Below are 27,602 nucleotides of genomic sequence, written 5' to 3' on the forward strand. Positions count from 1 at the left end.
AATTTCAAATAATAACGGCGGCCTGAGTCCTTTTCTCTCTTTGCGAGAATCACTTAGCTAGCTTTTTGCGGCAGGAGAGAAAAAAGTGAGCTTTTAGTTATGTGGCTGCAGTGTTCTAACGGTATACGGCTTAGAATACTTTCTTTCCTCGAACGCAGCAAACGCGTTTTCCTTTTCACGTAATCTAGCAATCTGAGAGGTAAAACAAGTTACAAGTTAGGTCGATTTTTGAAGAAGTGATTTATAGTATAAGAAACCGAATCATACTTTTGTGCTTTCTATAAAGTTAATTTTTTTACTCGATAATAGGCATTGTTTGTGTGTGTGTGTAGGTGTGTGAAAGTAGCAAGTGCAGATACTTGAGCTATTCTCCGGTGGCCCTTTAGTTCAATGGATCCCCAAACGTGCTTAAGTGTTCCCCGAATGCATCGATAATTCGCTCATGCGGCCAATTTACTCAATTTACACTTGCGCCCCTGTGCGTGTGAGCTTGCGGTGTGTGCCTGTGTGTGTGTGTTTCGCATTCGCATCAAAGCTGGCATGTAATTTGTGTTCCCTGCTTCTTGGCGTTTTTATTATTCTCCACTGCTTTACTGTGCCTGCCTTTGTTGTTGTCTTATCGATTTCGTGTGTTATTTTTAGCGTGATTTGCATATGTATGTATGTGTGCCTGCTTTCTCCCCCCTGTCTCGCTCTCACTCTCTTGTTGCGTGTGTGTGTGTGTGCGCTTGTTTTTGTGCTTCCTTTTTGCTCTTCCTTTATATTTTTGTGTTTGTGCTTCGAATGTGGCTCAATCGAATCTTGGGCCCTAATCAAATGAATTGCGTATTGTGTCACTTTCAGTCTATTTGGCTTGAACATCATGGCGACGAGGAATCTGTTGGCCATCCTTCTTTTGGCCAGCATCTGCATGACCCAGGCATATCCGGCTTTGTTGCCCTACATCTACAGTGAGTAGCCAAAACTCCCCCACATCTCTTGACCCTTATACATTCCGCTCTCCAAAGCTAATTTGCATTTATACCAACTGAGATTTGGAAGCGGAATGCCGAGGATTCTATGCCAGTGCAGCTACAAATAAATTGTATCAGTTCTTAAACTCCAATTAAATTTGATACTTTTATTTATTCATATATTAATTAATGTGATAGTGTAGGATCGCTTAACTCGCTCGTTTGGATTACTAACCATTTCCCAAATTAGATCCTTCCAAGCGCAGCAGTGATACGACTTTCCCCCAAATCGAGGACGATGTTAGTGAACTGGACCAGCTGCGGAATGAACCGGGAGCGGTGATGGCCAAGCGTCAGCAGGACGGAAGTACCGCCCGCACCACCACTACGACCAAGGAGAGCGTCGAGGAGGTGGCCGCTGTTCCCGAGCCAGGTGCACAACCAAATGCGAATATTATGCCCGACTTGGAGAGGCAGTTGGAGGTGGCGACGCCTCTGATTTCCACCACTACAACCACAAGCACGTCGGCCACCACCACTACGGCGACGTCCAAAGAGGAGGGCGAAAGATCCCAACTGGAGGAGCCAAAAACGCAGATCAAAACCGTAGTGGAGCCGACGGCCCATGCGAAGGTAAGTGGCCAGCCCCAATCCAACCGAGAATCCCAGTCTAGAGCGCTTGGTAAACTCCAAACTCCTCTTTTGCAAAATCCAAGTGTATATCTACGAAACCACCCAAAAATCAACAGGCATTTTACGGGGCGGCTCGTCTAGCTTTTGGCCAAAATCCAGAGGTGCTACCAACGACTACCACCACAAGCACCACGACCACTACCACGACAACGACGGCAGCTCCTCCATCTGAAAGCGAGCCAGAGGGGGATTCCCAATCACCAGCCGAACAGGAACCGGAAGCCAAACAAGCGGAACCGGAAACGGAAACCGCTCCAGATGTGGCCGGAGAACCAGTGGAAGCGGTAGATCCCGTCGGCGAAGTTGCCGAAACCGAACTGACCGCCCTGAATCCGCCCAAATCCAAACAGAATCACCATGAGTCCAACAAGGAGACCATCGGAGACATTGTCTTCGACGTGGTGGCCCGAACCACGGAGCGAAGATCCAGCACGCCAAAGATAACGGCCAAGGTTCTTATAACTTGAATCAGATTGATTACACAACATTTGGACTGAATTCCATACAAATAATTGGCAACTCAAATACAAATTATTACTATTAGACGAGCAGACAGCTACAAAATTGAAATGATTGGCAGCCACTGGCGAAATATCCATAGTTCACAAAAAATTGGCAGACTTTCTTTATGACCGTGCATTATATTTAAGATCTCGTCTATGAACTCATCCGATTTTTTTTTTTTTTTCCAGACCGCCAAGAGCTTGTTGCGTAGTCCGAATGGCCAGTACTCCTCGTTCGACATGGCCCAGTATATTTTTTGGACTGGAGATGAAACAGCTGTGGTAAAAGCCGTCGAAGAACTGGTTGAGGGCAAAGTGGTAAGTTTATTACTTTTAATTTTATTTTCAAAATTTATATAAATTACTTCTCAAAATGAGATCACGTCAAATAACTTTTTTATTTATATATATTGTAGTTTGATTTCAGCATTAAGTTTTTTGGCATCTGTTTTTTTGGGTGCAATTTCGTTCATTTAGTCTTTCATTGCATCATAATAATAATGGCTGAATCCATTGCTCTTTATGAGGGTGGGTCCAAAATATATTGGCGGCCCGCGGTTGCGATGATGATGGCAGCCAAATGGAGGAGCACCATGATGGTGTTGGTATGCTGGGTGATTCCAGCGATGTCCGAAATGGTGCCAATAGTGTCCATGATGACCATGATGTTCATGATGTCCGTGGTGGCCATGGTAACCATGAAATCCATGATGTCCATGATGCCAATGGTGTCCGTGGTGTCCATGATGCTCATGGTTTTCCTGGGGATCCTTACGCAGGCCACAGAGGCCAAATTTACGATTTTCCTGTTTAGGAGCTTCCATATCTGGCTGCATAATTTCGCTTATTATTTTTATCGCTTGGCTTTGTAGAACTTTGCTGTTTGATTGCTGGCGGTGAACTGATTTCCCAACGCTAAAGCAAAAGCTTTTATATTCGGTTTGCTAAACAATTCCCACTGGCGAAACAATCAGCGATAAGTTTTTTTCTATTGTTTTACCTTCTTAAGTGGGAGCTTTTATTGAGTTAGTAATATGGCAATATTTTTGTGAAAATTCATAGAGGCAACTTTAATAGCATTCATATGCCTCATTGAGCTTGCGCCTGAACGCTTATTTTTAGATATCAAACGGGTTAGTAATACTACATTATTTTTGTGTAACATTTGTTTGTTTACGTTAAAGATTAGCCGGAATAGTATTTGAAATACTACAACGCTGTGGCGTAAATGAACAGCGTCGTTATAAATGAGTTATATTTAGTCAACCGGTTTGGTTGTTAAATTTACTCTTTTTTTTTTTATGACTATCAGAATTTACTATGAAATGGCTTGGTTCTTAATACTTAGTTCGGAAGCTGAAATAAATTATTCTAAAAATATAAAATCTTCGGCGCTTATCAAACTATTTATAAAATATTTTTCAGCTTAAAAGTACTATTCAACTTCTTAAGAAAAATGAATAGGCACTCACATCAATACTTTTTTGTAGATCACTCGGGAGAGCGCCCTGAAGTTCCTGCAGGACATTCGGCTGGGCATAGAGTTCTTACAGCGGTCCTATGCCAATCGAATTTTCCCCGAGGAGGTTCGCCAGAATCAGTTAAAGCGCCACAGTCCCGCCATTACCACGACCCCAGCATCCACTACGACCACAACGACAACAAGCACCACCACAACCACAGAAAAGCCATTCCCAGAAGTGCACGAATCGGGTTCGGAATCAGGAATCGAGCGAGGCGCCGCAGGAGTCCTGCCCGCGAAGAACTTCGATAGCTTCACCTTCTGGAATAAACTCAAAGTTTTGGACAGCGAGGCACAGCAAGGTGGGATTGGGATCATAAACGACATCTTATATAGAGATAGCAACGTATCCTAACAAACATTTTGTTTCACCAACAGATTTAAATGACTATGATGAGGGTCGGGCCAAGATTGTCGAGTACTTGTACAATGAATACTCCCTGGAGGAGATCCTGTACAAACTGGCAAAGGTATTACACTAAGGCTAAGTCACTCAAACATAAATATTCAATAATTGCTGCCTTTTTTCGCAGGTAATGTTTGCTCAATCGCTTTCGCATGGCTCCGATGAGGCCCAAATGGAGCTGCAGAAGCTGACGGAATTTCTAGAGCGCGAGGGTAACATGGGTGTCATACCCATCGACTTGCAAAAGAAGGTTTTGAGTAAGTAACGAGTATTACCTATGAAAAGGCTTAAATTCATTTGTATCTTTTAATTATTCCAGGAGTTCTGCTGAGCGCATTGTCGGACACCCTGACCGAACATCCGGAGTTTCTGCCGGCGGCGCGGGTTAATCTGGCCAACCCATTCTACAGGCTTCCAATACACGCCCCCAGCCAATAGAGACACATTGGGCGGCCATCTCAGATTAATAGAAACCCCTATAAATATATATATGTTAACCCGCATAATCCGCATCAGCTAAATGGCAAGCATATACCCACTGATCGGCGCTACTCTGGGGAGGCGCTCTCTCGGATCCTCGATCCAACTCGACCTAACTAAGTTCATCCGATCGATTGGCACCTTTCACCTTCGTTAACGGATTAGCCTACGTGTAATATAGCAAAAGATACTCAAGTGATATTTTGTGGTCAGGCGGAGTCGGCGGCAGATGCAGATACACTTACGGTACGATAAGAAAATCAAATCAAAAGTAACCGAACCAAACCAAAAAACCAAAAGACACAACTGATGAGAGAGACTTGCGCCCCTTTGAGCTTTTAAAATTAATGTAGACTATCTATATGTATATGTCCATAGTATGCATACGAATTGGCGCACTTGCTTATATTTGATATGAGTTTGTTAGTTAGATACATTCAGAGGTTGAGATGTCGAGGTCGCTGGCAAAATCGATGGGCCGCCAGGTGGAACGACCGATTTGAAGCAGGAAAGGGCTCTGAGTCCGCCTATATCAGTAGCTAATATGGTTATAACTTGTAACCGCTTCACAGACGAGCGACTTTCGTGAATAGTTATTATTCTATATGTTGTCCCCCCTGAATAATTGAGCGTTACAGGCATTATTGATGGATTGGTTAAACGATTGATTGTGTTGCGAGTTACATATACGATATGCAAGTAAGAACTAGAACCTGTATCAACAAATTATCGATTATACACTCAATATACATAAATATATATATATATATATAAAACATGTGGAAAATCCATTTATTTAACTATTGCTCCTTTTTGGGCTCTGAAGTCTCTGGCTTGTCGAGCAACTGGTTGATTCGTTCTTCAGTCAGCGGCTCCTTACTGTTGAACAGTTTCTCGATCTCGGCCCTCTCTTCCTCGCTAATATCCTTGGCATAGATTTTGGCCAGTTCCTCCAGGCGCTGCTGGTTCTTCTTCAGGTGTCCGGGTAGCCAGAAAATGGTCTGCACCATTCTACAAGAAATAATTGTTACTATGAGGTACCAGGTAATATGATCACATTACAAATTTGAACATTAAATATTTAGAAATAAATAGCTTAGTTAATGTCCTTACTTCAGAAGTACAAATCCGCAAATGGCCAGTAAAAGACACATTCCCGATGTCTTAAACATGGTCCAATAGTCCACCGTAACTTGTTGGTGTTTCATTTTGGAAATCCTTTGAAAATGAGCTCCACTCGAGACTGAATTATGGCTCGGACTGTCATAAGTGCGATATGGTAATATGCCTGCGGGCCAAGATTGCTAATGTTATGGTCACGTCGTCAGGGGCAGCCGGTTCGGCAGATACGTGTATTATACGCCATCGGCAGACCAATCATGTGTGGCCTCTATAAATCGATATCACACAAGCCCTGATTTTGATGTCCCGGCTACAAAGTGGGGATAAAGTGCTAACTGGGCCATATAAGGATTAAAGTGCGCACATGTTGCTGCTGCATGTTGCCGACGGCACTAGCAACATGTTGCTGGCGTGATTTCAGCCATTTTATTGTTTTCATTTGCAATCGCACTTTCTATTTTTAACAGTTATCTTTAACGAATTACGTATTTGCAAATAATAATAAAAATGATATGCCAAATTAAAAAGATCGAGCTGCAGAATACCCTCTTCTCAAATATTAAAGTTGCCGAAGTTACGAGTGGCTTATTGTTATTAATATTATAGTAATAATTTGTAATAATTCCATTGGTGATTTAATAAAAGGGCTCTTAAAATGCATTTGTCTTGAAACAAAATGGCTTTAAGTCAGTATAACTTCATTTATTAATCTTTAACGATAATATATACTCTTGACTTTTTAAAGTAAGGGGTACCAAAATAATTGGAAATCGATAAGAAAATCAGACTTTTTGCGTGGGGGGTTTGGGCTTCTTTAGATTGTAAATTTGAGACCCGCGATTTCAATCTAAACAAGAAGCTGATTAGGCCAGGTGTATCTATCTCTCATATATATATTTAACTGATTTCTTGGGGGTCTTCGTACGCGCTTGCCAATAAATCTGATTGTTTGAGACTATCAATGGATAGATAGTGGTCAAGGTGCTATAAAAGCTGGGATCCCGAACCACACGGATCATAGTACTGCGATGACAAGAGGAGCGTTAAAAGTGACCATTTTACTGGTCGGATTGGGCCTGGTTTTGGCCGGATCTCGGCCTATTTCTGATTGCGTAAGTAACACTCATTTAGTTAAGTATTTGAGAACAATTTAATAAGACATATTTGTTATATATTATTTGGTTTTTCTTTTAAAAGATTCAAACCACTTAATTGCATTTTACTTAAGAATTAAATAAGCATCAATTTCATTGTTTTGCAGGGTGAGCGCATTGTGGACGATGGCTACCCAATGGAGCGCCACGAAGTGGTCACCAGTGACAACTACATCCTGACCATGCACCGCATTCCGTATTCCCCCAAAACGGGTGACTCTCCCAATCGACCGGTGGCCTTCCTCATGCACGGCATGCTGAGCTCCTCATCCGATTGGGTGCTCATGGGTCCAGAGCGATCCCTGGCCTACATGCTGGCCGATGCCGGCTACGATGTATGGATGGGCAACGCCCGAGGCAACACCTATTCCAAGGCGCACAAGTACTGGCCCACTTACTGGCAGATCTTCTGGAACTTCAGCTGGAACGAGATCGGCATGTACGACGTTCCGGCAATGATTGATTACGTCTTGGCGAAGACTGGACAGCAACAGGTGCAATATGTGGGCCACTCCCAAGGCACGACTGTCTATCTGGTGATGGTGTCCGAGAGACCCGAGTACAATGACAAGATCAAGTCCGCCCACCTTCTGGGACCCGCCGCCTATATGGGCAACATGAAGAGCCCCTTGACCCGCGCCTTTGCCCCCATTTTGGGCCAGCCCAATGCCATTGTGGAGGTCTGCGGATCCATGGAGTTCATGCCCAGCAACAAGTTCAAGCAGGATTTAGGCATCGAGATGTGCCAGGCCACTTCACCCTATGCCGACATGTGCGCCAACGAGATCTTCCTGATTGGAGGCTACGATACCGATCAGCTGGACTACGTAAGTATTTGGAGATGGCTCCAGTTCCATGTAACTTTTAATGATGTTCTCCATTTGTTCAGGAACTCCTTGAGCACATCAAGGCCACGTCTCCGGCTGGCGCATCCGTGAACCAGAACCTGCACTTCTGTCAGGAATACAACTCCGGAAAGTTCCGTAAATTCGACTACACCGCTCTCCGTAATCCGTATGAGTACGGCACCTACTTCCCTCCGGATTACAAGCTAAAGAATGCCAAGGCTCCGGTTCTATTGTACTACGGAGCCAATGACTGGATGTGCGACGTGAGCGATGTCCGCAAGTTGAGAGACGAACTGCCCAACATGGCGCTGGACTACCTGGTGCCGTTCGAGAAATGGGCCCATCTGGATTTCATTTGGGGCACTGAGGCCAGGAAATACGTGTACGACGAGGTCTTGAAGCAGATGCGATCCTACGAATAGATTTATTTTTCAGGCAATAAATGGAACATTTGAGCTAGCAAACTTCGGGATTGATTAGTTCTCCTCCAACTCCATCTCCAGAACATACGATAATATTTTAGACTCCTCATTCTTAAGGGTATACTTTATGCGATAGAAACCCGGACTCATCAGCTTTTTGAGCAGCTTGACATTGAAGGGATAGTCCTCTAGCACATAGCGTTCCTTGGGCAAAGGACAGCTGCTGGGATGCGGGGCATTCGAGTATTCCTTAATCCGTTCGTAAAAGATATCCTTGTAGTAGCTCTTCATAAAGTCGCAAAGCTGCATCTCGAATGTCAAAACCTTCTCGTAGTCTCCCTCGCCATCCGGGGATCTTAAAACCTTGAGAATAACCTGTTGAAGGAATAATGATAATATAAATATAAAATTATATATATAAAATTATATAAAATATAAATATAATATAATATAAACTACGTACCATCCAATCATTGTCGAGACGGTGCTTCAGTTCGAGATGTCCGCTGACTTTCAACTCATTTTCCTCAGACTCCGCGATTCGCAGACGACTGCGCAGAAATGAGGTATCCTCAGTCACCTTTTCCAATTTCTGGATCCTGATCGTCCTTTTAGCCTGGACACCAATATTACTGGTTAGGAGGATAATTGCCAAGACCGCCACATAAGAGACGGGACATAAAGAGGAGCCCATTACGATACGTTGACGACTGATGACTGTTCATTCGCTGTCATTGGTTTATAAGGATTTAGATAGATGATCGCTAGCAGTTAAAATTAAAGCTTGTACCGGAAACGAAACTGTTTTGGTTATTCCCAGAAATGGTTTACTAATATCGAAACGCGATCCCTTTGTTTTATTAAGCTATTGCACAGTTCTATTTAATTGCCCACATCACGACATATACGATTGACTCCACTTTAAGGACGGTACTACTATGAAATAACTAGTACCCTACATTTTCTTTTAGCTGATTTTATAAGAAAAAAATCGTACTGTGTTCTAAATTCTGAGAACCTAATTTTAATACTTTTTACATCTTGGGATGACTTTTTCGATTTTCATTTATTTGTTTATAAAAAATACACTTCAAAGAAACCATTTGTCCTTTTTTTATTTTTTGACTGTCTTTACACATAAAGCAACAACAAACAAATGCTAAGCCATTGTTAACAAAATATATATAATTAATAATAGCACGACAATGACGATGGAGTACGATTGAGTCAACCTTTACCCATTATGCCCACAACAATGAGTACAGAATATATTTAATATTCTACCTTCTGTATAATTGCTCTTAACTTAAAGTTTGTTCAATATGCGAAGAAATCGATACTATTTAAGCATTAATATTCATGGTAAATGAATACATTTCTGTATTTTATCAAAAATTATATATTTCGGGATAGCGTCCATCAAACGCTTAACAACAAATATTTTGCTAGCATAAAAGCATCTTGGTTAACAACTGGAACGGGCTAAAGCTAAGTTATGTTCTACACGGTGAACGAATTGCTGCTGGAATGTTGCATTGCTCAAGGGAATCTGCCAGCCAGCCAAGGAGAATTATTGCCTAGTTAGGGTATCGATTAGCATCGCGGCTAGTTCAATGTGCCAAACTTGAGACGCAGTTGCTCCAGGAACACGAAGGTGATGATCGTGTGTGGACCCAGGCGCACAAATGCTGGCACATAGCCCTTGAAGAAGCCGAGGGGACCCAGCTTCGCCGTATGCTTCACGATGTCCCACAGGCCATTGAATTCTCCGGGCTTCGCGTTCATCGAGCGCGTCTTCAGCACATCCAACGGCTGGGTGAGAGTGGTGGCTATCGTTCCGGCCACCAGGGAGGCGGTGAAGTGCGTGACCAGGTTGTCTTGGAAATACGGCGTGGCCAGCAGGTAGATCTTCGTCTGGTCATAAAATGCAATTTGGCCAATCGTCATCAGGATGCCACGGGCAGTCGCTGTGGTGGCGCCAGAGAAGAGTCGCTTGAATCCTTCCTGGCGGTAGACCCTAAGCAGTCCGTCAAAGGCATTATTGTAGCTGAAATAGAAGTCAGTAAGCGATTTACTATTTAAAGGATTAAATAAATTTTCACATACTTGCGTCGTTGTTGCGGCGGCAGTTTTACGTCGTTTTGCATGCGCACGTTGACCATGTCAGCCGGAGTTCCCACGATTCCTCCGACGAGACCGGATGCACCTGCCAGGGCCACCTTGCCGCCAAAGGTGTCCGTATTGACGTACTCCTTTCCGGCCTCGTACACCCCGAATCTCGCAGTGGAGTATGTCAATTGGCGCAACACGGAGGCGGAGAGGCCGTTGTAGAAGACGAGTACTCCCTGTTCGCGGGCGAGTTTAGGGATCAACTGGGCCACCGACAGGTGACCCTGTTGCGTCTGCAGCGTGACCTTGATGAGGTCGAGTGGATGGGTCACCATGGCTGCACCTACGCTCGCCAATCCGCCAAAGAACCACATCGATTTTCTCTCTTGGTGGGCCATTTTGCGTGTTAGTTATCTTTAGCTAGAAGGTGGTAAATGATATAAGAATGTTATTTGGATGCCAAATTAGTATGATTTCCTATACCTATTGCAAATGTAATAGGGCGGCTAAGTCGTATCTTTTGCGATGGGCGGCATTTTCAGTGGGTCGGCTGTGTTATGTCATGCCGGTGGGGCTATAAAGAACTGACGGAATTGAAGGACCCACAGCTAAAACATCTGGGCGGTTGCGCAAAAGCTTAGCTTGAAAGCTTTCGGCGGTTAAATATTGATAACTGTTGTCTGGGGCGTAGCCGAAAATGTTTACAATGGGGTAGTTGGTCAATAATTATTCTAGTTCAAAATCATGTTTTGATTCTATACATTTTAAGGTTGAATGAATAACTACTTGAAAAATGTAAATAACTCCTCCTTTCAATTTTAAGTCCTTTCTAAAAAACTGTTTGTTTATATTTAATGAGGTAGGGCATAACTCACCTGGCAATGGCTTTAAATTTGTAAATAATTAACCAAAAACGCAAAAAAAACATTTTAAGCTCATTAAAAAAAATATGTAGCCAAAAAACATTTTTCTACAAAAACAATCATGGAAGTGAAGACATTACTTAGGCAGCAGAAGCATGAGTAACTAAGTTAATTCATATGAACCAAAATGATTCGATTAGAATAAATCGTTTCTTCCGGTTATTTTTAGAGCATCTTAATGAATTTGTTAATAGTTTTAAAATAAATATTTGTCCCCTTTGAATACGACCATGTATTTTTGTTTGCCTTGGCACGCTGATAGCATTCTGCTAGTACATAACAGTGGTCTTGCTGCGCTTTACAGCACTGTTTTCGGACCTGTTTTCAGACAGCTGATCGCCTCGAATTTATGGTCATACTAGCACCTATAACATGTTTTTCATGTCAAAATTGTATATTTGTTTCGTAAACTAAACCGAAAAAGTGAATCCCTTGCCACCAGTGAATTGAAATCTAAGCCCGCCAGTCCTCCAAATCCACGGGTGAGTAATTAAGCCCAGTTTTGGCTGCCCACCAACTTGAGCAACAAGTCGTCATTGCCGGGCAGCGTCAATCTGCAATTTCTCTAATTTAATCTGTTTATAAACGTCTCGAGTTTTGTTTACATTTTGTTTATAATTTTTTGCAACTATTGCCAACATATTGGTCATGATCTTATATATTCAGAGTGAGGTAACGTGGAATTCGGACCAACGAAATGAATCGATTGTAGAGCAAGTTCGACTATCTGTTTTCTATACTCTTACTTGCAAAATGAGCTTATTTACAGAATTAAGTGACTTGCGCTTCAGTAACTTTAAAAATGTTTTTGAATTCTTCGCGAATGAATCACCTTTAACGAACACACATTTTCAGAATGAATTGTCTATGATATAACCTTGAAGTTATAAGAAAATTCATATCTTAAAAAATCGTTGGATTTCGTTTGATTGTTATAAATTAAATATTATGTGAAAAATTCGTGTGATCCTTATCTTATGAAACTCAGATCTTATATAATCGCATAATCGTCCAAGGCCTTTGCCCTTACTTTTTAATATTAAACACTAAACAATTGATTCTATGTATGTTCAAATCTTAATGTATTTAGCTAAGCGATTATCTATTTCAGTTATTAGTCGATATAAAAATGTAGTTCTGCTACCAATTTCATACCATACTGTTCTGTAATGGTATTATTGAATTGACGGCTTATAATGAAAGTCAAGGGCATAGGATATTCGGTTACAAATGGGTATTGGTATCCATATCGGCCAATAGCCCTTTCGCTCGATTGTTTTGCAATCATTTATACACCCGAGACCCGGGAGTAGTACCAATCTTTATAGGCCTGTTTGTTGGGCCTGCCTTATCAAGTGGACCCGGTTACCGGGGCGTGTTTATAGATAGATAACATGTTTACTATCGATCGAAATCCCGGTGCACCACATTATTGCTGGCATGTGTTGTGTTAGATTCTATATGTTTCCCAACAGCCCGCCATTATTTATTTATTCAATTACTATTTTTGTTTGGGAACATCCACGTGCGTCGATTGCTTCATAAATTATATGCAGAAAAAAATCTATTCTCTTCTCGTTTTATTTTATTTTCACTTTTGTTTCGTTTCTTTTTTCGTCTGAATTTTATCTGAATATAAAAATGAGTGGCAGTGAGTGGTCAAAGTCGAATTAATAACGAATATCACATGATCACTGGGCATTTTAAGTTGTTTTCGCGCTTAACCGAGCCCCCAAAAAAGATTAGTTGATAATGGATTTTACTACCAATGAACAGCTGATTTGGGACAGACTATTGGAATCGTTCTATAACCTTTCGGGGCACGAAACATCGCGTGATAATTCACTAACATAATCCGTCTGAAACACTATCTCTACGGGTGTTTGCCCATTTTGAAGCCGCATGTTTGCCTTGCAAATTGAATAATAAAACTGTCACTGCAATTGCAATTGCTAAACTGCTAATGAAGCAAAAAAAAAAAAAATAGGAGGGGAATTCTGGGCACAGCTGATGGCATATTTACCTTGAACAAGAAAACGCTGCCTCTGGTTTTCCGGGTGTCGTTGGTTGTCTGCTTTCCGCGAAGAAAACTATTTAATAGGTTTATAATTTTTTTTTTTGGCACACCAGGAGAGCGCGTTGGAGAGGGAGAGCCAGATAGAGAGTGAGAGGGAAAGAGAGAGAGAGCGACCTCAGCACGTCATCGTTGTCCACACAAACTGGTCTGGGATTCGGGTAATGGGATTGGACAGGGGCCTTGCTGCTGCTGCTGGAGGCAAACGAAACGCAACGCTTGAGCACCGAAAGCGGACTGATCGCCGCGCAGCGTCAGCGCGCCAGATCCCACACAACTGCCGGCAAAAGTCGACCGTACACTCAAAAAATAGTGTTTCAAAGCGATATTAGAAATGGAATACAATTTTTTGGAGACTTTTTTTAAATCTTGTGATTTGATTTGCAGTTTAAAAGATTCCTAATTCTTTGATTGATCTATTAAGTTGCTGCATAAGTATTGTTCAAAGATTTTTAATATTGCTAATGGTAAAAATACGATAATTAAAAAAAAGTAATATCAATGAAATACAAAGTTATTTTAAAGAATATTTTTTATTCAAAATATATTATTTTTTGAGTGTCCCCATGCGCTCTGAACTCGAATGAGAGGTCTGCTCTTTATCGCGCGGTCAAGGCGGGCAATTCGGAAGTGTTTTGGCACTGGGACTGTCACCGGGATACGGGGACTTGATTCTCGACGCCGGAGCGGGATCGACTTGGTTAGTCAGTGGTTGGCGGTCAGCGGGGCGACACTGCGAGAGAGAGCGAGAGCGGGAGAAAGCGGTACGCGAGCGGTACACCCATTGAGTCGAGCGTCAACATTAAACAACTGGTACTGGTGAGAGCTTTTTATTGACAACGCAATCACTCACCAAACTTTGTATGTGTGTGTGCGAGTGCTACGATGATGGTATCTTTTGGCATAAGAAATCATAACACTCGGGAATTACGGTGTAATTGTGAGCTTTGCTAATATCTGGTATCCATTCAATGGCGCATTTCCCATATGGTCATGGGGTAATAGTCATGAAAATGCCATGTGCAAATGACTCAAATTTTCCATTCAGAAAACATTTATGTAATTTCAAGAAAATCCGAGCGTGCGCCTGCCAAAACCCATTAATCATTGGACCCTAATTAACGAAACATTATTATTTGGTGCCTAATTAAATCGATTGCTTGTGTAATGCACTTTTAAGTCAAGGTTTAATTAGAATGTTTTTGTTTGCCTGCACTTTGAGCAGTTAACGCTTCGAAGCGGAAAATCTGTTGCCTAGACGGTAATCTTGGCCGTGATAAGAGTCCATAGCGAGAATGAATCCGCAAATATTTTCTCCAACTTGTATTACCATAGTGCTTAATTCTTATTTAAATATTTTCTCGCACGTTTTCAGTGCATGTCCCGCCATTAACACTAATTTGTATCTCCCAGCTATTTTAGCAACTCTATCCCTAGTGTTAAATTTTGATTAAATACAATGAAAAAGAACTCTTAAAAATAGCTTCATAAAGCTTTGTCGGAAAGCTTTTCACCTATCATAGGAGTTTTAAGAGCTTTGGAGTCTAACTGGACATTTGGCAGCGCTTCTCAAAACGATATTTTGGCTCAGGGGAGGTATTGCCCATCTTAAATACCAATTTCATTTCTAAAAACGCGGGTTCAATCTCCTGTTTGGGAAATAATAATTAAAAAAAATTTTTTTTTTTAATTTTTAAATTATCAATCCAAATTTATAAGTACATTTTAGGTTACCCAGCCCAACATAAAAGTGTATTTTATTTTATTTTTAGATAAAGTAAACTAAACTAAATATTGTCAATTAATAGTAAAAGCTAGAAAGACAGTGACACCTAGACTATAAATAATGAACAAAATCTGCTTTCCCCCAATATAAATGCTTAATAATTTATTACTCTTGGTTTATTTACTCTCTCTTTGTGTATTAAGTACACTGTGTGCCACGTGTGCCGCTGACAGAAATGATGAAGTGACAAGATGGAAATTCCCTCCTTATTCATTTTCCCTCCCCGATTTTGGCCAATAAATTTCAAGTTGTTGGCCCCGCTCAAGTGTTTTTAACCTCATTGGCTCGGTCGCCACGTGACCTGACCCGAATGAAAAAAAACAACCAAAATTCTGCGCACTTACTTGTAATTAATTGAACTCCACAAATGACATTTGCAAATTGACTCATGACTGTTCTTTTTATGTTATTTCAGATCGAAACAATGGCCACCTCAGTCCTGCTAGCCTGTGGACTCAATGAGCAGAAATTGCCAGGATTTATCCACATCAGCGAGGAGTCCAATGTGGATGGCAGCTTTCTGATCAGCTGCGTTTTGGGTCAGAGATTGCGCATCTCAAATGCTGGAACCCTGCTCGTCTGTCTGCAGCATCACTACCAGCATTATTTCAATGCTGGCATGAGATTGGGCTATAATACGAACATTTTCCAGGGGAAAACCCTGGGTGTTATCGATGTTCTGAGCGACATGGCTGGCGAGGGATTGGCTTCCAAATGGCTAACAAATACCGAGGGTCAGACATTAACCGAGCAGCTAGTAGAGGATATTCGCGCCCAGGTGGACAGCAACTATGACAATCGCAACTCCTATACGGTTCTGATCGACAATCTGTCCATATTGTTCAATTTGGGAGCAAGTAAGCTGCAGGTTCAGCAGTTTTGCCAGGACCTGGCTGCGCTAGCCAAGGAGCGCGAAAAGCTGACTGTGATCACCAAGCTCAGCAACAGCGACATCTACCAGCTGACGGACAACAATGTGGCCAAGCTCGGTCATGTGCGCATCCAGGTGTTGCGTTTGAAGAGCGGTGTCTTCCGTGAGGTCGATGGCAAGCTGCTAATCGAACGCGTCCTGGACGAAGGAAACTATGCCTGCGAGGAGACACGCAAGGAGGTGCTCTACAAGGTTAACGATCGCAACGTCAAGGTCTTTGCACCCGGCGAAATTGGGGTCAAGGTCTAAAGGATGCATAAGCTCAAATAATTGTATGAATTTTAATAAAGCCATTTTTTGTATATTCCAAACATAGCCAGTCAAAGGTTTCTTATTGCGGCGGAATACAAAGTAATTGTATATAATTTTGAAATAGTAAATCAAACGACTAGACTTGTAATTGGAACCATTATTTTTGTCATATTTTTGCAAATATGTCATTCTGTTTCCTAGACTAGATGTCGGAATTAAAATTAATTTAAATTTAAACCTATAAGCTGTTTGTTAAAAGGACTCAATCACGTTGTGAGTAATAGGTAGTCATCCTTCTTTGGCGGTCAATGCTCCTCCTTGTTCAATCAAATGGCCTTTGTGCGTTCTTTATCTGGTAGCATCTGTTGATGTCACCCTAAATGGCGAAGTATTGATGAATTTATGTCTGGTCACGATCAATAAGGAGCCAGTAAAAACGACTCAAGGCGGCGGTAACCCAAGTCAGCGTCAGAAAAGTTTGCCTAAACTCGTAGGCCCACATAAACGCTAAATGACGTTGCCGACAATAAAAGCGGGCAATTGAATTTTTCCCAACCATACAGCCAAAAAAAAAGTTGATTAACTACGCCTGGGTCCAAGCCAGAAATGTGCTTCGCTTTGCAAAGAGTTTTTGGGGTCCAGCCGGAGGAAGATTTATTTATATCTGTGTTGTGTCCCCTGAATTGGATTAGGTTTTACCGACTAGCATAATGGCTTTCCAGTTTGTTAATTACTTGAAATTTTCCTATCCCCAAGCACTTTATGACAGACTTTGATGGAAACGTCCAGAAGGAAATTTGATATTTTATGCTTTACACGATGACGAGTTAATGTCTTGGCCTTGATTAATGGGGATTCTATTTTAAATGCCTGTAATTTTTGTGGTACTTCTTTAAACACTTTCGGCAAGTGTTTACAGCCTGTGGCGAGGCCACAAATTCGTATTCGCTCATTTGGCATTCACGTCGCAAATTGTCGAAGGACCAAGCCAGGCGTAAATGGAGAATTGCATATAGCGGTGGCGCACAATCTTCCAGATATGGCCCCTAAACAAACCCAGCAGATGACTTAATTAATTACGCAAATGCTTTTTGTGCACCCAAGCGCTGAATGTCGCTTATTGAAAGTTATCGCGGCGCGGAGCGCCAGGATATCGGAGCCAATCGAAGGACGTGCTTTAAAATTCAGCAAATGCAAAAGAGGAAGGAATAAGCGACGCCTGTCGAAACGGAAGCTTACGAATATCTACTTGAATACCCCTGAAAATATAATGGAAAAGAGAAAGAAAATCTTTGCGGAGTAATATTTAAATAAAATAGTAAGCAATTACCAATTTTAAATTAATAAATTAAAATATTATAATAATATTTTTAAACAAATTTCTTAACAGTTTTGTACCTAAATTTGTTCTTCATCTATGTAACAATTTGAAAACAAGTTAATCAACATTTTTATACATATTTTAGATGTTTGTATAAATAATTTATTTATTCAGGAAATGCACAGATGTGCGAATATTTTCTCAGAGTGCCCCTTTTGAGTTTTGTGAGACCGGGAAAATCCAATTGCCGGTTTGTCCTTCTCAGCAGGAATAGCAACAAGCGGGCAAAAAGGAACTGAAAATAATGATGGGGTAAAGGAAGTGTATTCTCGCATGAAGTACGAAAGGATGTTACATTGAGAGTGCTTAGGACACGCCCCTTTACGAACGAACCGGTCTCTGTTAATGACAGTGCCACATACGATTTTTGTTGCATACTTTCGGGCACGCAGGAAATGAGTGCTCGCCCAAATATGCAGCAGTCTGCACATACGTATACGTTTTATTTATGTACGAATTGATGACAGCAGCCGCAACGCAAAAAAAAAAAATGAAAATGGTGCACAAGCTATAATTTATTCACATAGGATCGTCATAAACATAAATTCGGCTCGCCGGTCTGTCCTTTCATCAATGATAATAACGTCGCATTTGTGCGGTCCAGGCCTGAAAAATTGGGCCAGCGATTCGAGTGCGATGACCAACCAGAAGAACACAGACACCTACGTCATTCTTAGCCCTTCATGCTCTCCACTTCCATTAAAGCTGGGAAACATTCACCCTTCTCAACGCCGAAAATAGGGGGGTAAATTTTTTAGGGTTTGATATGATGCCATATCTTCCGATTTTCATCGCCATTGTATCGCGCGCTGAATTATCGGCAGCCACGCTCTTGCCAACATCTTGTGTTTGCTGATGCCACACAGGGCGTATGTGTAATATTTATTTAACAACCACACACACGCACACTTTTGCTTTAAACGGCGAAAGTTGAAGATGCTTTTAGCTGCCTCTGCCGTCGCGAACTCTCTTTTCTAAAAGGATTATAGAAAGTTGGTTAAAAGAGTTGCCAAAGACAACACAAATGGGGTTGGGGGCAATAAATAATAAACCCAAAAGACGCTTGTAGCTAGACGGTACTTCTGTTACTAAAATATCAAATATCTCTGTATCAAATATTTTGTTTTCCAAATCTTTGTTATTTGTAAGAGTTTATGAATCAATTTAATACGAACTTAAAGAAGCTTGACAAGACATTTTTGGAAATGGCTGCTATAAAAAGAGCCAAAACTTTTGTCGAATTAAATTTAAGCGCAGTCTTTTGGCCACATTTCAGATTTAATTTTATCTTGTTCAAAAGAACGCAGCAGAAAATGCATACAATTTTACTAATTCAATATGAACATTTGAGTCGTGTGCCATTCAAACGGAATTGTCAACTGTTTTTTTTGAGCGTTCTCCTTCCGATGCAGAAAGTTTTTCATGGGTTTCCTCGTTTTGCTTCCATTTTGCTTCCGTCGTTTTGCCACGATTCCAGTTCCGGGAAAGCAATTAAAGATACATTTAAAGCGGAATGAACGCTAATGAATTTAATAATTTCCATTCAAGCGCTGCCACCAAAAAGCAGTGGTGTGCAAAAATTTTCCGATTTCGAGAGGATTGAGATTAAATTATCAGCCGGAATGTTACCGCAATACCTGGCCGCTTTCATTAGACCACAAATTTATAGGTGCAGTAATCGCATTTCACCGCCATCGCCGCAGAAGTGGCTGCTAAACCGAAAAACATTCAAATTAATTACATTGCGTATACGCAACATTTGGCACTCGGGCTTTTTCGTACTCAAATATTGTTGTTTGACACTTTTTTTGCCTTTGTCTTTCCTGCGGGTTTTTGGAACCGCGCCATCTAATGTGGGCTGTGCCATGATTATGCGGTTGGCTGGTTTTGCGTGGGAACGTGTTACTTTCGTGACTTTAAGCCAGGTTAAGTGCTCGCGCCTACGCTATAACAGTTTGAGGCACAAATTGAAAGCTCCAAGCGAACTGGGTGCAAATCAACCGGGACAAACAATTACCAATTTCGATATGCACAGTCAGACAAGGACGTTTCCGTGCCATAAAAGCGTCCGAGTATAACATAGAAAGATACCACATTGATGGCTCGTTACCAACAAATTGCATTGAAGTCCCATCCCCTTGCCGTTTGCTTTATTTGCAGAAATACGTTTTATGGCTTGTCCAGCTGCCATAAAGATCCCTTCGGCATTGGACATGACCATGGAAAAGAGATCAACTGGTCGTTGGTCATTGCCAATTGAAATGAGGGAGTAGATTCCGCACTGTGCATTACTATAATATTTTAAGATTAACTGGCGGAGAATGCTATGCAATTATAAACTTACTGTTTGAATTCTCACTAGTTATTGTTAGCTTGCAGGTAAACCACAGGATAAAAACTTTAACTGGTACTTAAATAACAACTTTTCGGAAACCATATATAAATTCACTTTTGCCCTTTGGAATTATGTATCTATGGTAGCAACACGTGGCCAATTGCGCTGAATGTTTTCAAAGACCCAAGAACGGGAATATTGATTGTAATTTGCATACACTTTCAAACTAGATTAGCCGGCACCTAGAACGTTCCGAGAAGCCAAAATTCCAGCAGCACGCCGGATTCAGTGTCACGTAGTCCTCAGATGTGATCTCCGTGGGACTGACAAATGCCTCTCCTATCATAGGCTCGTGTTTGCTGACCTTTGCTGCTCGGAATCCTTAAGCAGTTCGCGGTAGAAGCCTGCCCGGGACAACCACTTATATAATAAGCATGAAGCGACGAGCTCTCTGCCTTTGATAACCAATAGGTGGGCGAAGAAGTTCTGGTGAAATTATGTTCAGCTGGATACCTTTAATTACGGCACGTTATTGTAGTGGCCACCTTCTGCTGACTGCTACTTTATGCTCGTAATTTCGCTGAAAACTTTGCCGCTGCAGTAAATTTTGAACAAAGTACACTTGCACAAAGGGCGTCGACAGCAAAGATAAAGTGGCAGTCAAAGCTAAATCCGGCACACTGCAAAAAACTTGAGTATATTTTGTAGAAAATATAATGGTTTTTTAGTTTGCTGCTTCATTTTATTTTTACTTTGTGACCTTTTTCTATAATAATAACTTATAAAAACAATATCTTGAAAATCTAAAGTATGTTGATGCATCCTCCTACACGATGTTCATTTTAATTGAATGTAAGTGTGTCTCGAAAGGGATTTTGTTTAAGTGTAAGCCAAATACAAACATAGGATACCCCAAAATGTTACGCCCTCAGGCGAACTCACAGATACAGCGAATCCCAAACACACATACTAACACCCACACACTCACGAAACAGAGACACTCACACAGGTGGCCGAAATATTTACTGTCTAAAATGGCAAGTCGCGTGTTGTAATTTTCATGTGTCGGCAAAACGGAAACGGAACAGCAAAGCAAACACACAGCTAACTTTCTACACATACACACACACACATGCCATGCCAACGTACCACAACACAGACCAACAAAGACAAACGCGCAGATGGGCGGAAAAGGACGAAAACCACAGCGAACGATAATGGAAAGCATTAAAGCAGATTACTTGCGAAGCCAAAATGCCAAGAGACACAGCGGCAGTCTGAATTAGTGAAATTCAAGGACGCGACTCCTTTTTTGTATGCGCGAAAAGGCTTCGAATTGATGAAGATGAAGGTCATTCGGCGATGGCTGCAATCAGTGCCTCCTTTACTGCCATTCCAGGATAGTGGTCTCCACTTTGTTGGTCCGCCATTTGCCTAGGCCAATTTTAATTATTTGCTTTTTTCTCGAAGGATTCAAGTGGACCCAGTGCAGTGTTGCCAACTTAGCCATTTTTTTGAATAAAATAAAAGATTAGTTTTGAAGTAAAAAATTTCAATTTCACAGTATTAAAGCTAGATAAAATAATCATATATATTAATAAATTAATGATTGTTAACACAAATCAAGTTGTAAATTTAAAAAGCTAAGTAATTAATCGGGGTTGATTGTTTTTTTCTACTTATTGAAAATCCACCATTATTATCATGTAGTATTATTGCAATTCATAAGCTGCCTGCTCCGAAATGTAGGCAACACTTTTTAGTCGGTTATAGCCCGCACACCCACACGCCCATATACACACTTAGCCATTCGAGTTAAAACTAAGAAGGGGAAAATAGAACTTGTCGCTGGGCAATTTGTTTAATGAAATCATCAAATTAAATAAAATGTGCGGCCCAAAAAGTGTAAGTGTAAGCAATTTGCCGGCGCCTTTGTTGTTGCTGCTGCTGGCTTTTTTGTGTCATGAAATATAAAACCACAGTATGACATGGCCCAAACCCCACTAATGCCCCTTCCTCCGCCTAACACGTGCCCGCCCACTGAAACCACAATTACACTTAGAAAAACAGGATAAATATATGGGAGCCTTTTGTGAAAAGTGTTGAAGTTCAATAGATACGCATATGTTGTAATAATTTAATTAATTTTTAACATTTTTCTTATTCTTAACATTTTTGTACTTTTTTTCAGCGCAGTGGAATTTGTAACCAAAGTCAACAGCATAACTGTGCGCGTGTTGGTCGAATGCTATCACGTCTCTTTGGCTGTCATTTTGGCCATGTTTTCAGCCTAAATAGCCCGTTGCCCCTCGACTCGATCCTGGCCAAAATGCCCCCTCGGGCGTTTCAATTACATTATTAATCACATCACTCGCAGGTCTTATTTTAAGCAGTTTGCCGCCCCAGCTGCCGGGCAATAAATTCGTTGGCCACCAACAAAACTTTTTCAATTAACACAAAATTATGCAAATTGAGTGGCTGGCAAAGTCGCAGTCATAGGAGTTGCTTAGATAGCGATAAGACAAATGGCTCTGCCACAGATTTCGGATGTCGCATTTTTTTTCCCGACGGCACGAAGGATTTATAGAATCACTACATTCTACAATGGACCAATATTTTCATATGCGCGGATTTTTATAGTATATAATATATATAGTTAAAAATTTGAATGTTTTGACAAATATAAACGTTTACAAACACACATGATGGACTAATTGAAAAATTATGCATTGCTTGGTTGATTTATTTATTGGTTACTTTGCAGACATGACATAAATCGTGTTCCTCGAATGCTAATAAGAAAGAAAAGAGTTACTAATAAATCAGACTCCAATATAGAGTATTTACCTTTCCATTATCATTTTAAGTGTGCTGCCCTTCAGTATAAGCAAAACAAATATGATTATTCCAAAGGTGGCATTTAAGTAGACTGTTAAATTCAGAACTATAGTGTCCAGCAAAAGGTGAGAATCCTCAGCCAATCGCGTAAGTTGGTCAAGTAGCCAACTTGCGCCCATAATCAGAAAAAGTCGCACAAACTGTATGTAACTAAAATTAATATATAGAATAGTTATAATTTCAAATGAGACTAGTTCTTACGTCTGAATATCAAATTCTAGACAGGTCGTAGTTCTTTCGTCATGTTGGGCAAAACTCTTGACTTCCTTCTTTACTTTCCAAATGTAAATGGCTGTTAGGACGAACATGATCACATTAAAGCTGTTTAGGATTACTATCGGTATATGACTGTAGAACCATGAAGACGATTTCCAGTCTGTAAATTAATATGTGTAAGCTATTTCAATAAACGATTATAATGAAAAACACAAACCTTTAACCGAGCACCCAAAGTAACCGACCAAAGGCAACCATCCCAATTTCTCTGGATCATTTTCCCACATTTGGTTCATTGAAAAAATCACTCCTGTGGGAATAGCAGCCGTGCACCAGACGAAGGTGTTGTATATCAGGAATCGATACTTTGGTTCGTGGCGGTTCAGAGAAGTGAAAAGTTCCCACAAATGGAAGCTTACCACAGAAAACCATAGATAGGATGACATCGAAAAGAAGTACTTCATGTATCCTTTTGGCGATCAATTTTTAATTACAATTTAAGACAAAAAATAGTTATAGACCAACCTGCAGCGGAACAAATGTTCTGTAATAAACTGAAGTGATCAATTGTCCAGATAAAATACTCCATGAACATGCTAAAAATTGAGCACATAAGGCACTTTCCAGGTAAATTACGAAGCTTCTTAACAGAAAGATACACTGCCAGAGTAAGGATGAAGCCTACTACTGATATCACAGAAACTGAAAGATAATTAATTAAAGTTTAATGTAATAATAGATTTGTAAAAGTGCTGTTACGCTGGGGTGTTCCTGGCATCACATTTCTGTAGCACCTTCGATTGATAATCCTAATGGTTTTCGGAAAGTCGGAGTAGATTTCGGGATAAAGGCAGTATTGATCATTGGACAAGATCTCAGCGGAGGTGTGGAGGAGTATGGATCCGTCCTGAAAAGAGTTTGATAAGAGTGAGCTAGTGAAGCCAAAGGAAATACTGAATCAAACCTTTAGCATCGTGTACTCATCACTTTTTAGGCTGACAATCTCGTCGCATGGCTGAAACTGTTCCCTTACAACCAGCAGTTCTGTGGAATTATGATGCGGTATCATATTTAGTTCGGCCAAAGGTGGATCAGTCAGCAATATATCCTGCATCGTTAGGTTCAACATGGTTAGTTTAATTTCCTTCTTAACGCCATCACCACACTCTCCATTGCTTAAAATATTTTTGCGTGCGCAGCAGATTCGAATGCAGGGCGTAACTTTGCAGATACAGGCTCTTAAATTGCTTTCATCCGGAACTTTGGAACCATCCATTAGCTCTTTATAGTCGAACTCGCCGGTCAGATTGGCAGGAATTTCAAAATGTTCATAGATATAGACATCGTTGAACCGTTTAAAATGTGATATATTGATGGTTTCATCGTATTTGCAGTTCGGAATTTCCGCACTCGAGTTTTTCGCGATGGTTACTATAATAAGTGTACAGAAATATTTTAACCACAAAAACATAATTCACTTGGAAGTAAAAACTGGACTGGGGTTCCAGACGACTTGATCGTGCATTAAATAGCTTTGAATCGAAATCTTATGACTTTTATAATCTGCAGAGAGAAATAAGAACCGATTAGTTATTGTTTTTTTTTTTGTATAAAACATATGCTTAAACAGTAATGGTCTCATAGGGCTTTAGATATGTATATATATAATGTATAAATATAAACATAACGATTTAAAAGAACATAATCAGGGTCAACTCCCTATACACTCGTTAATGTTTGCGAGCATAAAAACGTAAGTTTTTCTTTTTTCTAAGCATGGGATGATTGAACAACAGCGAATTAAATCATTTAAAATGGTTATTTTAAAAAGAATTTAAAGTATGCCTCTATAGTTATAGATATCCCTGGGGCAATGTCTCTAATGACTGCTAATGCTGTTGTGCTTGTAGTTGGCCTCTCATTAAGACGAGGGAGCCATAAATTCACGAATATACGCGACGAAGCCAGAAACTCTATTCATGTTCATAGGGGGTAAGAAAAATACACTTAGAGAAATGTTTATGTAGCACAAGTGCTGAATAATATGGTTTAATAGAGGTAACAAAGATAAGGTAACATTAAGATTACATTTGGTACATATATATTCTTCCTACCAGTTTTTCCTTGCTTTTATTTTAAGTATTTCCCAATACGAAGATGTAACATTTTCTCTGTGCAGTCACAGGTTCTCAGCATTCCAGATGCATTTGCAGCTATGAGGCATTCATCAGAGCGCGTTTCGCGTTCACATTGTCTCGCCAGAGAACGAGGATGTGGCTGTGCCTGTCATCCGCAGGAACAAGGACGCCGAAGGATCCTGAGAAGGGGGCGCGGAGCTGTCTCGTTACGCTTACTTAGCTGCTTAATTTATGCATTGTGCAAGGCGCAAATGATGCATTGTTTGCCATTGCAGTGTGTTTTCTGGTCTGGTAGTAAAGTTTCCCCCGGGAGGAAAGTTTGGCGCACCAATTCAGACCCTGTGGTGAAATCGAGTTCAACTAATCAATTAGCACTTCTTAAGTACGAAAGATACATCTACTAAAGTCGTATAAGTATATCTATTAATTAGAAACAAATTTATATATTTTTGATTTATGTTTAGAAGCATCAAAGTACTTACCAACAGGTTGCTTAGGTATTTAATACATTATAAAGTGTGGGTTAGACTTAAAATCAATATAAGCCAAGCTAACCTAGATCTATAAAATTCTCTTGATGTTGCAATCGCTCCAATTTGACTCAAATTTGATCTCACTGTTATTTCCGCACACTTTCTTGCGGGTCTGTTCGCCGATTAAATATAATTTCAGCTGAGCTGCCACATGCCACAACCACTGCCACTAAATTGCGCAAAGTTGTACCCTAAAGATGCAGCAACTAAAGCTGTGGTCGTGCTCACCTTTTCCTCCAGGGGAGCTGCGAAACTTGCAATTAAGTTAGTGGCTTTCTTTCTTGCCACCTGCAGCAACTGCTCACTAAATGCGCATCACGGCACTTAAAACAATCTTGCCTTAAAGCGGATTCGGATTTTAATTGTTTGTTAAACCTGGCTCTATAGTTGCCCCTTAGAGCCAGTTGGATGAGCTTATTGAAGTTATAATCGTAGCTATTTGAATGACCATACATTTGAAATTAGAATTTCTACTGAAAATTTCCCTTTAGTCTACAATTCTCTTTAATTTAATGTTTAAAAACCTCCTGCCTACCCCAATGTTGGCTGCAAAGGAGTTAACCCACCGCTCTGAGTGAGATGTATTAATGCCAGCGATGGTCAACAGGTTGGCAAATAGGAATTGATAGCGACTGACCCGTCTGAGCGGAAATAGACAGACAACTCGATGGTGGAATCGATTTGTCTGGTGACGTTGGCCAAAAGGATATTTGCTGGGTCGAAAAACGCTATCAATTGGCAATTATGTCCTATGGACGTTCTACGCTGTTTGAGTTTTATTTTCCCGGCTGCTCCTGAGTGGCTGGCAATCATTTCGTTTTCGCATAAATCAAACAGGAATTGCGTAAGAACGTTGCTTCAACTTATTTACTCTTGACTTATTGTTGTTTTCATTTTCAGTTTCAGAAATTTATATTTTTTTAATGCGCCCTGTTCTGTTTTAAGGCGTTTCCATTTATATTCCGGCCTGCCCTTGGTAAATGTTACATAATGATAAGCGAACTGAGAAGTGTGAAATGTAAATAAAATACTGACTTCCTATGCTTAAATTATTATAACAAATTCATTTCACCTAAATGGAATATAAACATGAATATTCAACTTTTTATTTGGAATTAAAGCCTTTTCAGCTTTAAAGAATATTTTTTTGTTTTATGTAAACGTATTTATAAAATATAACTACAATAAGTAAATAATATAAGTTCTTTAAATGGAAATTAATTAGAGATTTCCCTTCTAGCTCTTATATAGACTTTATTTTTTTCCACCTTCCACCGTCTCGTAAAAATTGTATTCTTTGTAAAACACCTGACAACACTGATAGCTGCCTCGTCCTTTTGTTTACTCTGCATTGATTTATGCATTGAGTGTTTTAAATGTGGGCGTGCTATTTATGGGCCTTGACCGATGTTCTTTCGTCTGCTGGCGTTTTTGCGCCCCTTGCACTTGATTTGTGGCTTGTCCTGCAGACGAGGACTCCACACCCAACGGCACATCCAAGCCAGGACTCTGGATGTGGCGTGTCCTGGCGAAAGGTCACTTGATGTATGGGGACCTTAGCTTCTTGGCGCTCGGCTAGTTTGCATATTTGGCTGCTGCTGTGTCAGCAGTGGAAATTACTTCAAATATTATGGCTTCTTGTCCTGCCAGTCAGTCAGTCAGTCAGTCGCCAGCCAGATTTGTGTCCGAAAATTTCGTGACAAATTTGATAAGACTCAGCAGCTCATTTGTACGGCATGTTTGGCTGCTTTGTTTGCTGGTTTTGTGCTGCATTGCACTTGGGTGCTGATTTTCCCATCAACATAACAAATGAGTGTCGCTCCTTCGTCTGCAGATCTGTTGTCGCTGTCATTTGGGTGATTCTCCAATTTGAACCTGAATCGAATCTTATCAGTCTAATGAAAACCAAACTTAGCCCGAGTG

At 40.7% G+C, this 27,602-nt stretch overlaps 7 protein-coding genes across 15 annotated transcripts; 3 read left to right on the forward strand and 4 right to left on the reverse strand.

The window, feature by feature from the left end:
- The first annotated feature begins 91 nt into the window (after positions 1 to 91).
- LOC6728227 (mucin-5AC) lies at positions 92 to 5,335 on the forward strand. Of its 3 annotated transcripts, none has more exons than XM_016176801.3 (9): positions 92 to 199; positions 844 to 950; positions 1,204 to 1,586; positions 1,670 to 2,098; positions 2,339 to 2,467; positions 3,640 to 3,973; positions 4,050 to 4,141; positions 4,205 to 4,334; positions 4,397 to 5,335. In XM_016176801.3, exons 2-9 carry the CDS (start codon positions 863 to 865, stop codon positions 4,513 to 4,515), a joined length of 1,704 nt encoding a protein of 567 aa, XP_016034866.1. In that variant the 5' UTR covers positions 92 to 199; positions 844 to 862; the 3' UTR covers positions 4,516 to 5,335. The 3 variants fall into 3 exon arrangements, with proteins under 3 accessions (XP_016034866.1, XP_016034864.1, XP_016034865.1); XM_016176799.3 differs by having other exon boundaries at positions 1,703 to 2,098; XM_016176800.3 differs by lacking the exon at positions 1,670 to 2,098.
- Positions 5,323 to 5,833, reverse strand: LOC6728228. Its single transcript, XM_002103541.4, has 2 exons — positions 5,671 to 5,833; positions 5,323 to 5,568 (listed from the first exon to the last, which is right to left on the reverse strand). Exons 1-2 carry the CDS (start codon positions 5,763 to 5,765, stop codon positions 5,358 to 5,360), a joined length of 306 nt encoding a protein of 101 aa, XP_002103577.1. The 5' UTR covers positions 5,766 to 5,833; the 3' UTR covers positions 5,323 to 5,357.
- A 150-nt stretch (positions 5,834 to 5,983) lies between these two features.
- On the forward strand, positions 5,984 to 8,103 carry LOC6728229 (lipase 3). Its single transcript, XM_002103542.4, has 3 exons — positions 5,984 to 6,791; positions 6,941 to 7,660; positions 7,723 to 8,103. The coding sequence occupies exons 1-3, from the start codon at positions 6,708 to 6,710 to the stop codon at positions 8,101 to 8,103; spliced, it is 1,185 nt and encodes a 394-aa protein (XP_002103578.1). The 5' UTR covers positions 5,984 to 6,707.
- On the reverse strand, positions 8,077 to 8,908 carry LOC6728230. Its single transcript, XM_002103543.4, has 2 exons — positions 8,567 to 8,908; positions 8,077 to 8,478 (listed from the first exon to the last, which is right to left on the reverse strand). The coding sequence occupies exons 1-2, from the start codon at positions 8,795 to 8,797 to the stop codon at positions 8,158 to 8,160; spliced, it is 552 nt and encodes a 183-aa protein (XP_002103579.3). The 5' UTR covers positions 8,798 to 8,908; the 3' UTR covers positions 8,077 to 8,157.
- Positions 8,909 to 9,445: 537 nt separating this feature from the next.
- LOC6728231 (mitochondrial dicarboxylate carrier) lies at positions 9,446 to 13,457 on the reverse strand. Of its 2 annotated transcripts, none has more exons than XM_016175243.3 (3): positions 13,159 to 13,457; positions 10,210 to 10,632; positions 9,446 to 10,150 (listed from the first exon to the last, which is right to left on the reverse strand). In XM_016175243.3, the coding sequence occupies exons 2-3, from the start codon at positions 10,608 to 10,610 to the stop codon at positions 9,709 to 9,711; spliced, it is 843 nt and encodes a 280-aa protein (XP_016034869.1). In that variant the 5' UTR covers positions 10,611 to 10,632; positions 13,159 to 13,457; the 3' UTR covers positions 9,446 to 9,708. The 2 variants fall into 2 exon arrangements, with proteins under 2 accessions (XP_016034869.1, XP_016034868.1); XM_016175242.3 differs by lacking the exon at positions 13,159 to 13,457 and adding an exon at positions 10,696 to 10,849.
- LOC6728232 lies at positions 11,455 to 16,241 on the forward strand. Of its 3 annotated transcripts, none has more exons than XM_016176803.3 (2): positions 11,455 to 11,617; positions 15,411 to 16,241. In XM_016176803.3, exon 2 carries the CDS (start codon positions 15,420 to 15,422, stop codon positions 16,173 to 16,175), a length of 756 nt encoding a protein of 251 aa, XP_016034871.1. In that variant the 5' UTR covers positions 11,455 to 11,617; positions 15,411 to 15,419; the 3' UTR covers positions 16,176 to 16,241. The 3 variants fall into 3 exon arrangements, with proteins under 3 accessions (XP_016034871.1, XP_016034872.1, XP_016034870.1); XM_016176804.3 differs by lacking the exon at positions 11,455 to 11,617 and adding an exon at positions 13,893 to 14,028; XM_016176802.3 differs by lacking the exon at positions 11,455 to 11,617 and adding an exon at positions 13,913 to 14,022.
- Positions 16,242 to 22,292: 6,051 nt separating this feature from the next.
- LOC6728233 (probable G-protein coupled receptor Mth-like 12) lies at positions 22,293 to 25,961 on the reverse strand. Of its 4 annotated transcripts, none has more exons than XM_016175239.3 (9): positions 25,629 to 25,956; positions 25,123 to 25,566; positions 23,973 to 24,571; positions 23,768 to 23,915; positions 23,534 to 23,710; positions 23,226 to 23,477; positions 22,994 to 23,168; positions 22,742 to 22,942; positions 22,293 to 22,686 (listed from the first exon to the last, which is right to left on the reverse strand). In XM_016175239.3, the coding sequence occupies exons 3-9, from the start codon at positions 24,477 to 24,479 to the stop codon at positions 22,641 to 22,643; spliced, it is 1,506 nt and encodes a 501-aa protein (XP_016034874.1). In that variant the 5' UTR covers positions 24,480 to 24,571; positions 25,123 to 25,566; positions 25,629 to 25,956; the 3' UTR covers positions 22,293 to 22,640. The 4 variants fall into 4 exon arrangements, with proteins under 4 accessions (XP_016034874.1, XP_044779181.1, XP_016034873.1 ...); XM_044923246.1 differs by having other exon boundaries at positions 25,123 to 25,485; positions 25,629 to 25,687; XM_016175238.3 differs by lacking the exon at positions 22,293 to 22,686 and having other exon boundaries at positions 22,738 to 22,942; positions 25,629 to 25,961.
- Positions 25,962 to 27,602: the final 1,641 nt, after the last annotated feature.

Source organism: Drosophila simulans, chromosome 3R (genome assembly GCF_016746395.2).
Source record: "Drosophila simulans strain w501 chromosome 3R, Prin_Dsim_3.1, whole genome shotgun sequence".
Taxonomy (NCBI): Eukaryota; Metazoa; Arthropoda; class Insecta; order Diptera; family Drosophilidae; genus Drosophila; species Drosophila simulans.